The sequence below is a fragment of the Oncorhynchus kisutch genome, linkage group LG11, assembly GCF_002021735.2.
Source record: "Oncorhynchus kisutch isolate 150728-3 linkage group LG11, Okis_V2, whole genome shotgun sequence".
NCBI lineage: Eukaryota > Metazoa > Chordata > Actinopteri > Salmoniformes > Salmonidae > Oncorhynchus > Oncorhynchus kisutch.
In genome coordinates this window covers 70,615,502-70,631,999 of record NC_034184.2, presented here as the reverse complement: position 1 = coordinate 70,631,999, position 16,498 = coordinate 70,615,502, and the positions used below count along the sequence as shown (strand labels likewise).

Genomic DNA, 16,498 nt, shown 5'->3' with positions numbered 1-16,498 from the left:
GCACTATAGAGGGAACAGGGTGCCATTTGTGACATAGTCTTGCTGTGATAGTGTGTACCACACTGACCCAGTGCTGATGTAGCCTTCCTCTTTTTAAGGTTTGCCTACATAAGTGTTAGTACAGTGTGCTGTTCATTATCCGAGTTAGAATTACAGAGATGCTAATTTCATTTGAAATGAAACACATCATAAAAAACTGACGCTGACCATACTGACCCCACGGAAAATTTCACCCAGATTAATACATTGCATTTGCATTCCAATAAAGTACTTGTGATATTAAGTTGAATTTGCATTCCGATGCTGAATGGAAAATATATTTCCAATAAAGTACATGACATAAACTTACAAACTGAAAATGTTGTGTTTGCTGAAGTACTGTCACACCCTGATCATAGAGAGCCTTTTTATTCTCTATTTTGGTTAGGTCGGGGTGTGACTAGGGGGGGTGTTCCTATCTAGGTGTTTTATTTCTACGTTGGCCTGGTATGGTTCCCAATCAGAGACAGCTGTTTATCGTTGTCTCTGATTGAGGATCATATTTAGGCAGCCATTTCCCCACTGTGTTTTGTGGGATCTTGTTTTGAGTTAGTGCATGTTGCACCTCTTATGTTACGGTTCGTTGTTTGTTTCCTTTTCGTTTTGTAAGTTCCACATAAATAAAGATGTGGAACTCAGAGCACGCTGCGCCTTGGTCCGTCTCTCCACACAGCCGTGACAGAAGATCCCACCACAACAGGACCAAGCAGCGTGCCCGGGAGGAGAAGGTATCCTAGACATGGGATGAGATATTGGAGGGGAAGGGATCCTGGACTTGGGAGGAAATCCTGGCAGGACAGGATCACCTTCCTTGGCGGCAAACACAAGGAGAGAAGGGAGGACAGCAACGACACCGGGGTTCGCGGCCACAAGGAGAGCCTAAAAGACAGCCCAATTTTTTTGGGGGGGAGGCACAAGGGATGGTCGGCAGAGCCGAGGTGTGAACCAGAGACAACCTGGGAGGAGATAGAGAGGTGGTCGGTCGACCCAAGGAGAGTACCAGAGCTCGCCTGGGAGTCGATGGAACAGTGCGAGGAGGGATACCGGAGAATGGAGTTGGCGAGGAGTATGCGGCAATGCAGGCGTTTGGAGGAGCATGTCACCAGTCCGGTGCAATCTGTGCCGGTCCCACGCATCAGGCCTCTTGTGCGCCTCCCTAGTCCGGACGTCCTGTGTCTCCTCCTCGCACTCGCCCTGAAGTGCGTGTCCCCAGTCCATTAGGTCATGTGCCTGCTCCTCGAATTCTTCCTGATGTACACCTCCACAGCACAGTACATCCGGACGTCCTGTGCCTGCTCCCCGCACTCGCCCTGAAGTGCGTGTCACCAGTCCGGTGCCATCTGTACCGGCCTAACGCATCAGGCCTCCAGTGCGCCTCCCCAGTCCCCGCACTACTTCCTGTGCCTGCTCCCCGCACTCGCCCTGAGTTGCGTGTCACCAGTCCGGTACCATCTGTGCCGGCTCTACGCATCAGGCCTCCAGTGCGCCTCCCCAGTCTGGTACTTCCTGTGCCTGCTCCCCGCACTCGCCCTGAGGTGCGTGTCCCCAGTCAGGTGCCACCTGTGCCGGCTCCACACACCAGGCTTCCTGCGACGGTCCCCAGTCTGGAGCTTCCGGCGACGGCCACAGGTCCGGAACTTCCGGCAAGGGTCAACGGTCCGGAACCTCCCGCAAGGGTCAATGGTCCGGAGCTTCCAGGCAAGGCGTCCAGTCCAGCTCCAGGGCAGGAGCATTCCTCTACACCGGTGTCCAGTCCAGGCATGGAGTCCAGCTCCAGGGCAGGAGCCTTCCTCGTCGCCGGTGCCCAGTCCGGGTGCGGCGTCCAACCCAGCTCCATGGCCGGGGCCCTCCTCTGCGCCGATGCTCAGTCCGGGCACGGCATTCTACCCAGCTCCATGGCCGGACCCGTAGTCTGGGCGGAGGCAAAGACCCGCACCGGAACCGCCACCGACAATAGTCACCACCCCTACCCTCCCTAGTTGGTTTCAGGTTTTGCGGCCGGAGTCCACACCTTTGGGAGGGGGGGGGGGGGGTACTGTCACGCCCTGACCATAGAGAGCCTTTTTATTCTATATTTTGGTTAGGTCGGGATGTGACTAGGGGAGGGGGGTTCCTATCTAGGTGTTTTATTTCTATGTTGGCCTGGTATGGTTCCCAATCAGAGGCAGCTGTTTATCGTTGTCTCTGATTGGGGATCATATTTAGGCAGCCATTTTCCCCACTGTGTTTTGTGGGATCTTGTTTTGAGTTAGTGCATGTTGCACCTCTTATGTTACGGTTCGTTGTTTGTTTCCTTTTTGTTTTGTAATTTTCACAAAAATAAAGATGTGGAACTCAGAGCACGCTGCGCCTTGGTCCGTCTCTCCACACAGCCGTGACAAGTACAGACATTATGAAAATGTGTTTGAATTACATTGCAACACAATAAATGCATTTTTCAACACATTTGTGGTGTGTATTTACAGTAGTGGAATGTCTCCCCCCCCAATGCTGTGCGATAGACCACTAAATTAAGTAAACCGGAATTATTAACTCATATTAACTTTTGCATCACTCTGGGCAACATCAACATCATCCTAAAGACATGAAATAATTGTCTGCTGCTCCATCTCCCTGCAAACCAGTACAGTACACAAACAAAATCAATTCATGCAGTACATGTCCATGTCTTGTCCTTCTCTGGGGCTAAGCCATGTCATGTTGGACTTTCTGACTCAATGTTGTCACATGATCTCTGCGATAGATGCTCTGCCCAATCATAATGAGCGGCCCATCTCATCCTCAGGTCCTGACAGCGTAATAACGGTATGATTGTGAAGAACCTCGTCATCCATAACGAGCTGTGTGCCGAGCCTAATGAGCCCCATGTAAATGAGAAGGGAGACACACACGCCAAAGCAGCAGGCACACACGCACACACACACACACACACACACACACACACACACACACACACACACACACACACACACACACACACACACACACACACACACACACACACACACACACACACACACACACACACACACACACACACTGACATTGGGCCACTCCAGGCAGCTGAAAGTGCCAGTCAATATCCCAGCAGTAATCATGCTGTCCCGCTCACTCAGCTACTAACTGCGTGTGTGTGTGTGTGTGTGTGTGTGTGTGTGTGTGTGTGTGTGTGTGTGTGTGTGTGTGTGTGTGTGTGTGTGTGTGTGTGTGTGCGTGTGCACACATGGCCTACGACTCTTAACAGACTCTAGAACAGATCCTTTCAAGAGTCCCCGGTTGCTTGGGGGGGGAAAAATGGTGTCACCGCAAAGGCTACCCAGACGCGCCCTCTGACGCTTTCGCCTTGTCCCCCTCCCTCTCACCTCCCGCCTGTGTGTCACGTACTCCGTGTCACATCGAGGAGCGCGTCTCCCAGGAACAACTAGCAGAGAGGCACTTCTGGAGCTGCAAGATGAAAACACCAGATTTACAGAAGCACACACACACGCACACTCGCACGTACACACACACACGTACACACACACACACCTAACTGTAGACCTGTCAGCTGCTTCAGCTTTGACCACACAAACACAGAGCAAGAGACCAAGTCCAGTGAATGTAGAAATAGATAGAGATGAGGATGCTCCCAAAAGAGCATCTGAAAACTGATTCAAAAGCATAACTGTGGAGTTTGATGTCGTAGTTCCAGACACTCCAATGAAGAAAACACAGAGACAGGGATTGAATCAAAAGTGCATTGTTGACAACGTAGTGCACTGGCAATTTCCCTGACGTTTGCTGAAATCACATTCACGGTAAACGCTCAAGTGTAAATTACTAGGACAGTTTGTTTGTCAGCAATGCACATTTGATTAATTCCCAGTCCACGTAGAGCTACTATGTTAGTATGGGTAGGAATTGGTCCTTCAAGTTAGTTGTAAGTGGAAACATTGTACAGCCCTGCCTTCCAGATAATTCCAGACGGTTCCACGTGGATAACATCAGTAGATTGGGAGGCAATGCGAAAGACAGCAGTGTTCTATTGCAATGCTTCATGAGCAAGGGTAGCCGGGCCTGATTCTGACTCTAACCTGCTCTGAAGTGTCCTACCCCCAGGCTGAGCACTCCCTCTCTATGTGTGTGTCTGCGTTTCCTAGGTATTCTCCGGGATCTTCACCGCCGAGATGGTGTTAAAGATTATCGCTCTGGATCCCTACTACTATTTCCAGCAAGGTTGGAACATATTTGACAGCATCATCGTGTGCCTCAGCCTCATGGAGCTGGGCCTGTCCGATGTGGAGGGACTGTCCGTTCTCCGATCCTTCAGACTGGTATTTAAGCATTAAGCATGTCGCCCCTCCGGCCTATCTGTCTCTGTGTGCTGTCTGTGTGTTAGTTGATGATGGTTGTCTGGATATAAGTGTTGCTGGCTGCAATGTTTGACAGTGTGACTGGTTAGCTCACTCTCCCGATGCTAATGTACGAATACTGTAAATCCCCCTAACTGTAAAATTGGCAAGTCCTTCTCAACAGTTACTAAGAGGCTATTCTAATTGACGAACATTTAAGGAGAGGCTGGTCGATGAGATTTCAATTTACATTAATGTGCATAAACTTTTCAATTTACATGACACTATTGCTCCGCACCTCCAAATTTACCATAAATACCAGTATCACAGTTGCCACTAGCCAGTAAGCTTGCAAACTATTCAATAATGCGAGCAACTTTTCCTCTAAAACATGTTAGCTACACTCTTAGATAATGTAACCACATCGTACTACACTCTTAAATCATGTTTTACATTTAACCTTTATTTAACTAGGCAAGTCAGTTAAAACTTCTTATGGCTAGGGGTTCCGCTAGTGGCACCCCTTGACAGCATTCCGCTGAAAAGGCAGTGCGCAAAATTCATATTTTTTTTTTAAATATGTAACTTTCACACATTAACAAGTGCAATACACCAAATTAAAGATACACTTATTGTTAATCTACCCATCGTGTCCGATTTCAAAAAGGCTTTACAGCGAAAGCACAACATATGATTATGTTAGGCCAGAGCCAAGTCACAAAAACACACACAGCCATTTTTCCAGCCAAAGATAGGAGTCACGAAAAGCAGAATAAATAGATCAAATTAATCACTAACCTTTGATGATCTTCATCAGATGACACTCATAGGACATCATGTTACACAATACATGTATGTTTTGTTTGATAAAGTGCATATTTATATCCAAAAATCTCAGTTTACATTGGCGCGTTATGTTCAGTAATGTTTTGCTTCCAAAACATCCAGTGATTTTGCAGAGAGCCACATCAATTTCCAGAAATACTCATAATAAACATTGATAAAAGACACAAGTGTTATTCACAGAATTAAAGATAGACTTCTCCTTAATGCAACCGCAGTGTCAGATTTCAAAAAAACTTTACGGATAAAGCACACCATGCAATAATCTGAGTACGGCGCTCAGAGACCAAACCAGCCAAAGAAATATCCGCCATGTTGTAGTCAATATTAGTCAGAAGTAGCATTATAAATATTCACTTACCTTTTATGATCTTCATCAGAATGCACTCCCAGGAATCCCAGTTCCACAATACATGTTTTGTTCGATAAAGTTCATCACTTATGTCCAAATTCCGCGTTCAGCCCATTAATCCATCATCATGAGGCGTGAGCACTAGTTCCAGACAAAGTCCAAAAGTTCTGTTACAGTCTGTAGAAACATGTCAAACGATGTATGGAATCAATCTTTAGGATGTTTTTTAACATAAATCTTCAATAATGTTCCGGAGAATTCCTTTGTCTGTAGAAAAGCAATGGAAAGAGAGCTACCTCTCACGTGAACGAGCGTCACGAGTTTGTGGCACTCTGCCAGACCACTGACTCAAAGAGCCCTTATGAGCCCCTCCTTTACAGTAGAACCCTCAAACAAGTTTCTAAAGACTGTTGACATCTAGTGGAAGCCTTGGGAAGTGCAATTTGACCCCATAGACACTGTGTTTTCGATAGGCCAAGCTTTGAAAAACTACAAACCTCAGATTTCCCACTTCCTGGTTGGATTTCTTCTCGGGTTTTTGCCTGCCATATGAGTTCTGTTATACTCACAGATATCATTCAAACTGTTTTAGAAACTTCAGAGTGTGTTCTATCCAAATCTACTAATAATATGCATATATTAGCAGCTGGGACTGAGTAGCAGGCAGTTTACTCTGGGCACGCTTTTCATCCAAACGTGAAAATGCTGCCCTCTATCCCAAACAGGTTTAAGAACAAATTCTTATTTGTTGGCCTACCCCAGACAAACCCGGATGACGCTGGGCCAATTGTGCGCCACCCTATGGGACTCCCAATCACGGTCGGATGTGATAATGCAACAATTCACAATCATGTGCTGACAGTTAAAGGGTTTATTTTCTTGTTTGTACACACAATAACACAGCTATCTATGCTAGCTAGTAATGTTAGCATATTAAACATGAACGTTTACCACAGGAGATTGGTGGCACCTTAATTGGGGAGGATGGGCTTGTGGTAAAGGCTGGAGTGGAATTAGTGGAATGGTATCAGACACATGGTTTCCATTTGCTCCGTTCCAGCCATTATTATGAGCCGTCCTCCCCTCAGTAGCCTGCACTGACATTTACACCTTTCATATGAACATAAAAATACAGTTTCAGCATATTAAAGGTTATGTTAGAACAAACCAGGCATTTTATCAATATCATAGAAGGTATTATATGAGGTAAATGCAAAATTTAGACTGAAAACGTTGATAATTTCCCTGGTGAGTTGATCAGCTTCTTGCTGCATTCTTCTTGCCTGGAACGTGGCTCACTATTGTTGAACTTCCCTTTCTTAAAGCTATGAAAATAATTTCAGAGTGTAACAGGCTCAATAAAACTCAATAAAACAAGTCTAAAATATAATGAAAATATGTAGATCTAAGCTGTTTCAAAAACACTGCTCTGCTATTAGTATTTTTGCTGTATGAATGTTGGGCTCAACGAGACAATTCTGTTTATACTGCCAGGCTTAGAAGGGTGCAAATGTTGTGCGTGACCTCCAGGGGTTCGAGAAATACGCAAGTTTACATTACAGTTATGTCTCTCGAAAATTGACACCTCTCGAGAATCTCTTGAAATTCTCCTTAATTCTCGTCAACGAGAATATACCCTAAACCAGCCTGATTTAGTTAACCCCTTCTTAGTACATAATTCCATTGACACAATTATTTCAATTGTAGCCAGTAGCCACTTCTTAATTTATTAACTTTTAAATGTTTAAAGTTAAAGATGAGTATAGGATAAAGTAAAATAAATAACAACATGGACGAATACATTGATCATGCATTTCTAAATCTTTTGATTCAACTTCTAGATAACATGCATTTTTAAAATACACACATATTGACCATGTCTCAGATAACGAACAAACAGCGGATCTCACTATCCCATCTCCCCTCTCCCCCCTCCCACAGCTAAGGGTGTTCAAGCTGGCCAAGTCGTGGCCCACCCTCAACACGCTCATCAAGATCATCGGCAACTCGGTGGGCGCTCTGGGAAACCTGACCCTGGTCCTAGCCATCATAGTCTTCATCTTTGCCGTGGTGGGCATGCAGCTGTTCGGCAAGAATTACCAGGACTGCGTGTGTAAGATCTCTAAGGACTGTACGCTGCCGCGCTGGCACATGAAGGACTTCTTCCACTCCTTCCTCATCGTATTCCGGGTGCTGTGTGGCGAGTGGATCGAGACCATGTGGGACTGTATGGAGGTGGCAGGGCAGCCTCTCTGCCTCCTAGTCTTCATGCAGGTCATGGTGATCGGGAACCTGGTGGTAAGTCATTCTTCCACTCTCAGTCTCTTGGGTAGTGTGGGCAGTAAGGTACATGTTTTGGTTGACTTTTGAATGCACCACAAAAGTGCGTGCAGCCTCTATATTTTGTGTGATTTTAGTGCTCAGAGGCTACTCAAATTTTAAATCAATGTGTGTAATCCTCTCCTAAAATTGTGAAATTCCAGATTACATTTATTAAGCTGAACATTTCCCTCTGCTATTTGACCCTGAAAAAGGTTGCCCCTTACGTCAATTTAGCTCAGTTTTGAGCAGGACACAAGCGTGGTTCATTCATGTCTCTGTCACGAGCCCACCGTGGTGCTGGGGGTTGGCTGGGAGAAGGGGTGGGGGTGAGTGCCTCCTCTATCTCTCTGCCCTTCCACTTTATCCCCTTCCTGCCAATGGCTTCTATATCTGCCATGGTTGGAGCTTTTGGAAGAGTGGGCAGGGGTATATGGGGGTTTGTGTGGGTGGGAGGAGATGGGGGGGAGGACGTTAAAACAATCCCCATAAAGCTCAGACGTATCCCCTATGAGGCACAATTCAGTTTCACGAAGATGCCTGTTAGTGGCTGGCTATGTTAGCCTTGACAAAAAGAACACACAGGGAAGAATGGTTGAAATGTCACACAGTACAGTTTTGTGACCATTAGAAATTAATCAGGTTTTACGGTCCTGCTCTCTATAGACTTTATAGATGTACAGGTCCCCCTGGGCATGTATAGTAATTAAAAGACACCCCTAACATCCCATATCATCCTATAATGAAGCTGTTTATTGATTGGTCAGGACTGGTAGTGCTGAACTGTGGGCCAGGTCAGGTGGTCAGCTGTTAAAACTGACAGTAATAATGAAGGAAACAGGGTCCTGGGTCCCAGCTGGTCTAGATACCATTTCTCAAAGAAGCCTATGCAGTGTTTTTGAGCTGTGTTGCATGGTTGCATGTCGTGACGCTTCAGTAGTTTAGCTAGGATATGGGGATATCTGCACACTTCCAAGACATCCTTGACTGTATTTCTGCTCTCTCTCACACACAAGCACACACTTTGTCCTGACAGACCTGCCTTAAGGATTAAAGCTGTCATGTGTGAGGGGTTTTCCACACTAACTGACACGTAGACAGGTGTTGCAGTTTACACTGCATAAGACTCCTACTGTATGTGTTACAGTAGGATTGTTGAAATACAAAATGTCTCATGATTCCTGTGCGGGGGTGACCTTACATTCTTGCCACTGCCGGTGTCCTACCACAACCTACCGAGTAAACAAATTAGAGACTAAATGGGTAGACAAACTCTACTATATGGAGTGGTACACAGCCTTGCCAGTAACACTTTCTACCCACAGTATCCTCTCTGTCCTTAGTGCTCCACTACATGCTGCAGTACTGTTCTAATCCGCGGGGCAGGCAAGCGATGAGGTCGCAATTACCCAGCCTGCCCCCGCTAATATTATCTTTCTCTGCAGGGTCGCCCCAGTCCCTGAGTCAAGTCAGTCAAGTCAGTGCCTGTCATTTGCTTACACACTTGTGTTAGAGGCCTCCTCCCTCTCCTCCTCTCTTCTCCCTGCTCCATCCCTCCTCCCCCTCCTTCCCACTCCACCTCCTCTTCTCTCTTTCCCTCCCGAGTCCCCTGTCTTATTTATTTTGGCTGAGCAGTCAAAGGAAGTCGTTGAGACTGAGCTCTGCCTGGGCTGCGAGACGTCGGGTTGTGTAAAATAACATGGCTGCCGATGTCTCGTCGGGATATTTACAAGGCTGACAAAATGTCTGATGTGGGACGGCGTGTTAACGGATCCAGATGCATGACTAAGCATTATTATGATTGCATAGCATCATGGGATAAATAGGGGAGATACATTTGATACTTAGTTAACTGATAATGCCCTCAAAGCCTGTGTTTGGAGAATATTTTGACACAGGTGTTGTTAGCATCTCGGGCCAGCAAACCGATATATCCTCCAAACACCAGCTTTGAGGTCATTATCACTTTTATACAATGGTTTACCAACATATTTAAATAACGATTAACATATTTTCATTAAAAAAGTTATTTTGATGAATTTATTCATACTAATTTATCCATCCAAGAGATAAAGTCCCAACGCAAATAAAGGGTTGCGTGATGGCTTTTTGTTCTAAGTCTATGGACTTAACCCAGTCATTTATTCTAAATGTTTTGTTGCCATGCAGCCTGGCAATATTCTTATCCCTTGCTTGCTAGCTAGCCAACTACTGCGTACAGTCAGGTCAAACAGTGTAGCCAAAATAACAGCAAAGTAGCTGCATTTGCGTATGTTTAAGCTGTTTTCTAGTGATGTTTATTTGGATACATCCATAACAATGAGCTAATGATTTCAACTGGCATAGTAAATGTGCACTCGTCTGAACACTGTTCAGCGGAGGTACATAGCTAACACAATCACTTAAAACTGTAGCTGGAAAGATTGCAAACTACCTGCATTTCATTTCATTTGACCTGCTTTTCTGTTGACATGTATTTCTATATATCCATAAAAATGATGCTGATTCATGATTTTGACTGTCTAAGAAAATACAGTGCCTTGCGAAAGTATTCGGCCCCCTTGAACTTTGCGACCTTTTGCCACATTTCAGGCTTCAAACATAAAGATATAAAACTGTATTTTTTTGTGAAGAATCAACAACAAGTGGGACACAATCATGAAGTGGAACGACATTTATTGGATATTTCAAACTTTTTTAACAAATCAAAAACTGAAAAATTGGGCGTGCAAAATTATTCAGCCCCCTTAAGTTAATACTTTGTAGCGCCACCTTTTGCTGCGATTACAGCTGTAAGACGCTTGGGGTATGTCTCTATCAGTTTTGCACATCGAGAGACTGACATTTTTTCCCATTCCTCCTTGCAAAACAGCTCGAGCTCAGTGAGGTTGGATGGAGAGCATTTGTGAACAGCAGTTTTCAGTTCTTTCCACAGATTCTCGATTGGATTCAGGTCTGGACTTTGACTTGGCCATTATTTTTGAACCATTCCATTGTAGATTTTGCTTTATGTTTTGGATCATTGTCTTGTTGGAAGACAAATCTCCGTCCCAGTCTCAGGTCTTTTGCAGACTCCATCAGGTTTTCTTCCAGAATGGTCCTATATTTGGCTCCATCCATCTTCCCATCAATTTTAACCATCTTCCCTGTCCCTGCTGAAGAAAAGCAGGCCCAAACCATGATGCTGCCACCACCATGTTTGACAGTGGGGATAGTGTTCAGGGTGATGAGCTGTGTTGCTTTTACGCCAAACATAACGTTTTGCATTGTTGTCAAAAAGTTCAATTTTGGTTTCATCTGACCAGAGCACCTTCTTCCACATGTTTGGTGTGTCTCCCAGGTGGCTTGTGGCAAACTGTAAACAACACTTTTTATGGATATCTTTAAGAAATGTCTTTCTTCTTTCCACTCTTCCATAAAGGCCAGATTTGTGCAATATACGACGGATTGTTGTCCTATGGACAGAGTCTCCCACCTCAGCTGTAGATCTCTGCAGTTCATCCAGAGTGATCATGGGCCTCTTGGCTGCATCTCTGATCAGTCTTCTCCTTGTATGAGCTGAAAGTTTAGGGGGACGGCCAGGTCTTGGTAGATTTGCAGTGGTCTGATACTCCTTCCATTTCAATATTATCGCTTGCACAGTGCTCCTTGGGATGTTTAAAGCTTGGGAAATCTTTTTGTATCCAAATCCGGCTTTAAACTTCTTCACAACAATATCTCGGACCTGCCTGGTGTGTTCCTTGTTCTTCATGATGCTCTCTGCGCTTTTAACGGACCTCTGAGACTATCACAGTGCAGGTGCATTTATACGGACACTTAATTACACACAGGTGGATTGTATTTATCATCATTAGTCATTTAGGTCAACATTGGATCATTCAGAGATCCTTTGTTAAAAAAGTTTGAAATATCAAAAAAATGTTGTTCCACTTCATGATTGTGTCCCACTTGTTGTTGATACTACACAAAAAAATACAGTTTTATATCTTTATGTTTGAAGCCTGAAATGTGGCAAAAGGTCGCGAAGTTCAAGGGGGCCGAATACTTTCGCAAGGCACTGTATGTCTCTCTTAGTTGCAAAGGTCGAAGAGACAGACAGCAAGGTTTATACAAATCTCGCCTGTTAAAAACCAAATGCTAGTCTAAAAGAAATGGGGGATAATGTCTAGATGCTTTTAACTGTGGAGGTCAAGTTTATAAATTGCCTGGTTGGGCTGATGAGACAGTGGATTGTGCAATGAGATGGAACTGTAAATAGGCATTTCAACATCATAGCCTAACATAGGTAACTTTTGGAATAGACACAGGCTGGAACGCCTTTTTAACCAATCAACATCCAGGATAAGACCCACCTATTGTATAATATTCCTATTAGCTTGCTTTAGAGTTGTTTGTGTTTGTAAACATGGGGTACCATCTCTGTCAGTGTTTTAATTTAAACTGAAGAAATGTCACAGTGTTGTTATGTGAAACTAGCACAATTAATTAATATTCTATGAAGGCATAAAGGGGCAGGTATTCAGATGTAAGATCTTAATTTGATCACCTTGTTGCAGGAGAACTTGTAGTGTATTTCAATTTAAAAAAATTCTAACTTGATTTTCCCTTACGAAAAATGTATCAACCTCTTCAGAAATGTTCCTAATTATAATCCATATAAGAATTCAAATTTCCTGTTTCTGCAGGATTATGTTCCTACTGTAGCACACTTGCTCAAATTAAGATCCTACAATATAGTGGCCATTTTTGTCTTGACATCAAAGTTGACGTCACTCATGATGACGTCTGGTTCTAAGAACTTAAAACATTGAACTTATTTCCCCATTGGGATAAACACATTTAGTGATTATAAACAATATTATGATTTCTTAGTATGTTATTAACAACGTCAGAAGACATGAGTCATCCTAAGGTTAATTAGAAAATGAGCACTCTTCTAGATATCCAGATCTGGCCTCGAGAGAGCTTTTCGCTCTGCTCCCTGTTGTCTCAAGTGTTATGAACCTAACACTCCCCTCTCCTGCATGGTACTCGAGTGGACCAATAAGAGCCATCCAACAGCTCCCCTGTCTGAGCTTGTCCCTCCACAGAGAGAAAGAGACCGAAAGAGAGAGAGAGTGAAAGAGAGAAGGGGGGGCTATGAATCCTAGCCATCCATGGCGATAGCATTCTCTAATCTGTTCTGTGAATCCTGTGAATGCAGTGTTTGTATGTGCAGCACAAACACAGGTCATTACGCCACCGCCTGCCACTCTCATTCTCACCAACAACCTTCAGAAGCAGGCTGCCTGGAGAGTCTAGAGAGTCTCTACTCTGTCCAGGAAGCTTACCAGCGTAACCCTACTCCAATGATCTCTACTGTAAGTGGGCCAGGGCCAGTAAGTTCAGGTATACTGTCTGATCTTGGCTTGGGGGACTTAGTGGAGAGTTATCTCCTTTAATCATCCCTTTTCATCTCAGTGTCCATGTTACCCTGCCAGCCTTGTACCTCTCGTCCCTTTCGTGCCTGACATGAGATGGGCCGTCAGTCAACGGAGAGAGTCTGTGTGTGTGTGTGTGTGTGTGTGTGTGTGTGTGTGTGTGTGTGTGTGTGTGTGTGTGTGTGTGTGTGTGTGTGTGTGTGTGTGTGTGTGTGTGTGTGTGTGTGTGTGTGTGTGTGTGTGTGTGTGTGTGTGTGTGTGTGTGTGTGTGTGTGTGTCGGACCATGGACAAGACCTGCATGGGTCTGGGTAAGATTGCTCTCAATCTTTCAGCCTGGCTGGGTCATGGCCTCATTGCCAATCAGGTGCAGGTTTGTTTTCTCTTAGCATCACAGAAATAAGACATTCATCATTACGCAACCGTTTCATTCTATATGGATTCTGTACATGGAATGTAAAGGTAATCCTTCTCGTTAAAACAAGATAGCCTCATCTTGATATAATCCCCCAGGTAGACAAAACATTAAAAACTCTTCCATGACATAGACTGACCAGGTGCATCCAGGTGAAAGATATGATCCGTTATTGATATCACTTGTTAAATCCACTTCAATCAGTGTAGATGAAGGGGACGGATTTTTAAGCCTTGAGACAGTTTAGACATGGATTGTGTATGGGTGGCATTCCGAGGGTGAACGGGAAAGACAAAAGATTTAAGTGCCTTTGAATGGGGTACGGTAGTAAGTGCCAGGCAAACCGGTTTGAGTGTCAAGAACTACAATGCTGCTGGGTTTTTCACGCTCAACAGTTTCCCGTGTGTATTAAGAATGGTCCACCACCCAAAGAACATCCAGCCAACAGCAGGCCAGTGATCGAAAATGGGTAATTGATGAGGACAAAGGACGCTGACCTGAATTGTGCAGAGCCACAGATGGGCTACAGTTAGCCACCTGCAGTCCAGTACAACATTGGTGTCCAAAGACCCATAAAAGAATACATGGACACAAATGGGGTATGAGCAAAAAATAAGAAACTGTGGTTGCAGTGAGCTAAGGAACGAAAACGCTAGACACTAAATAATTAGAAAAACATTGCCTAGTCTGATGAATTGTGGTTCCTGCTGTTTCACGCTGACGGGACAGTACTAAGATGGCGCCGAAGAACATGGCTGACGTTTTACATTCTCCCGATCAATTGTACAATTTAGTCATTTTTTTTTGCATTTTCGTAACTTCTTTTTTAACGTAATGTGTACATAATGTTGCTGCTACCGTCTCTTATTACCGAAAATAACTTCTGGACATCAGAAAAGCTATTACTCACCAAAGACTGGAAGAAACGTTTTCCTTTAACGAGTCCGCCGAGAAGGATATCCTGCTTTCACTTGAACAGGCCCAGATCCACGCCTTTTGCGTGAAGAAAAGACGCCGGAAAAGGGACGCAGGTCGGGGATCCTTCTGAGAAGCCGGAGGTGAGCGAGTAAACTCCCAATGCCTTCCATTCTCCTTGCTAATGTGCAATCGTTGATGCCCTACTACTAAGATTATCCTACCAATGGGACATTAAAAACTGTGACATCCTATGTTTCACGAGACGTGGCTGAACAAAGAAACAGACAATATAGAGCTGGAGGGATTTTCCATGCACCAGCAGAACAGAGACGCTCCCTCTGGTAAGAAGAGGGGTGGGGGTGTGTGTCTTTTTGTCAAGAACAGCTGGTGTGCAATGTCTAATATTAAAGAAGTCTCGAGGTATTACTCGCCGGAGGTAGAGTACCTTATGATAAGCTGTCGACCACACTATCTACCAAGAGAGTTCTCATCTGTATTATTAGTAGCCGTCTATTTACCACCACAAAGCGAAGCTGGCACTATGACTGCTCTCAACCAACTCTATAAGGCCATAAGCGAAGAAGAAAATGCTCACCCAGAAGCAGCGCTCCTAGTGGCCGGGGACTTTAATGCAGGCAAACTTAAATCAGTTTTACCAAATTTTTACCAGCGTGTCATATATGCAACCAGGAAAAAAATAATCCTAGACCAGCTTTACTCCACAGACAGAGATGCATCTCCCCCACCCTCCAGTTGACAAATATGACCAGAACTCTATCCTCCCGATTCCTGCTTACAAGCAAAAAATAAATCAGGAAGTACCAGTGACTCTCTAAATAAAGTGGTCAGATGACGCGGATCCTACACTACAGGACTGTTTTGCTAGCACAGACTGGAATATATTCCGGGATTCATCCAATGGCATTGAGGAATACAACACCTCAGTCATTGGCTTCATCAATAAGTGCATTTTTGACAACGTCGTCCCCACAGTGACTGTACGTACATATCCCAACCAGAAGCCATGGATTACAGGCAACATCCGCACTGAGCTAAAGGCTAGAGCTGCTGTTTTCAAGGAGGGGAGACTAATCCGGACGCTTATAAGAAGAAATCCCGCTATGCCCTCAGACGAACCATCAAACAAGCAAAGCGTCAATATAAGATTAAGATTGAATCCTACTACACCGGCTCTGACTCTCATTGGATGTGGCAGGGCTTGAAAACTATTACGGACTACAAAGGGAAACCCAGACGCGTGCTGCCCAGTGAAGCGAGCCTAGCAGACGAGCTAAATGCCTTTTATGCTCGCTTCAAGGCAAGCAACACTGAAGCATGCACGAGAGCACCAGCTGTTCTGGATGACTGTGTGATAATGCTCTCCGTAGCCGATGTGAACAAAACATTTAAACAGGTCAACATTCACAAAGCCGCTGGGCCAGACGGATAACCAGGACGTGTACTCAAAGCATGCGTGGACCAACTGTCAAGTGTCTTCACTGAAATGTTCAACCTCTCCCTGAATCTGTAATACCTACATGTTTCAAGAAGACGACCATACTCCCTGTGCCCAAGGGTAACCTTCCTAAATGATTGCCGTCCCGTGGCACTCACGTTGGTAGCCATGAAGTGCTTCGAAAGGCTGGTCATGGCTCATATCAACAGCATCTTCAACCTAGACCCAATTTGCGTACCGCCCCAACAGATCCACAGTCGCACTCCACACCTCCCTTTCTCACCTGGACAAAAGGAACACCTATGTGAGAATGCTATTCATTGACTACAGCTCAGCGTTCAACACCATAGTGCCCACGAAGCTCAACACTAAGCTATGGACTCTGGGACTATACACCTCCCTCTGCA

At 44.8% G+C, this 16,498-nt stretch overlaps 1 protein-coding gene across 2 annotated transcripts in view; it reads left to right on the top strand.

Moving 5' to 3' along the window:
• The window catches only part of LOC109899313 (sodium channel protein type 4 subunit alpha B), a 151,217-nt gene that overhangs the window by 60,133 nt on the left and 74,586 nt on the right, over positions 1-16,498 (top strand). For both annotated transcript variants that reach the window (XM_031836227.1, XM_020494429.2), the window contains exons 12-13: positions 4,179-4,352; positions 7,507-7,863. In XM_031836227.1, the coding sequence (XP_031692087.1) occupies positions 4,179-4,352; positions 7,507-7,863 (531 nt within the window). The remainder of the gene's footprint in view (positions 1-4,178; positions 4,353-7,506; positions 7,864-16,498) is intronic.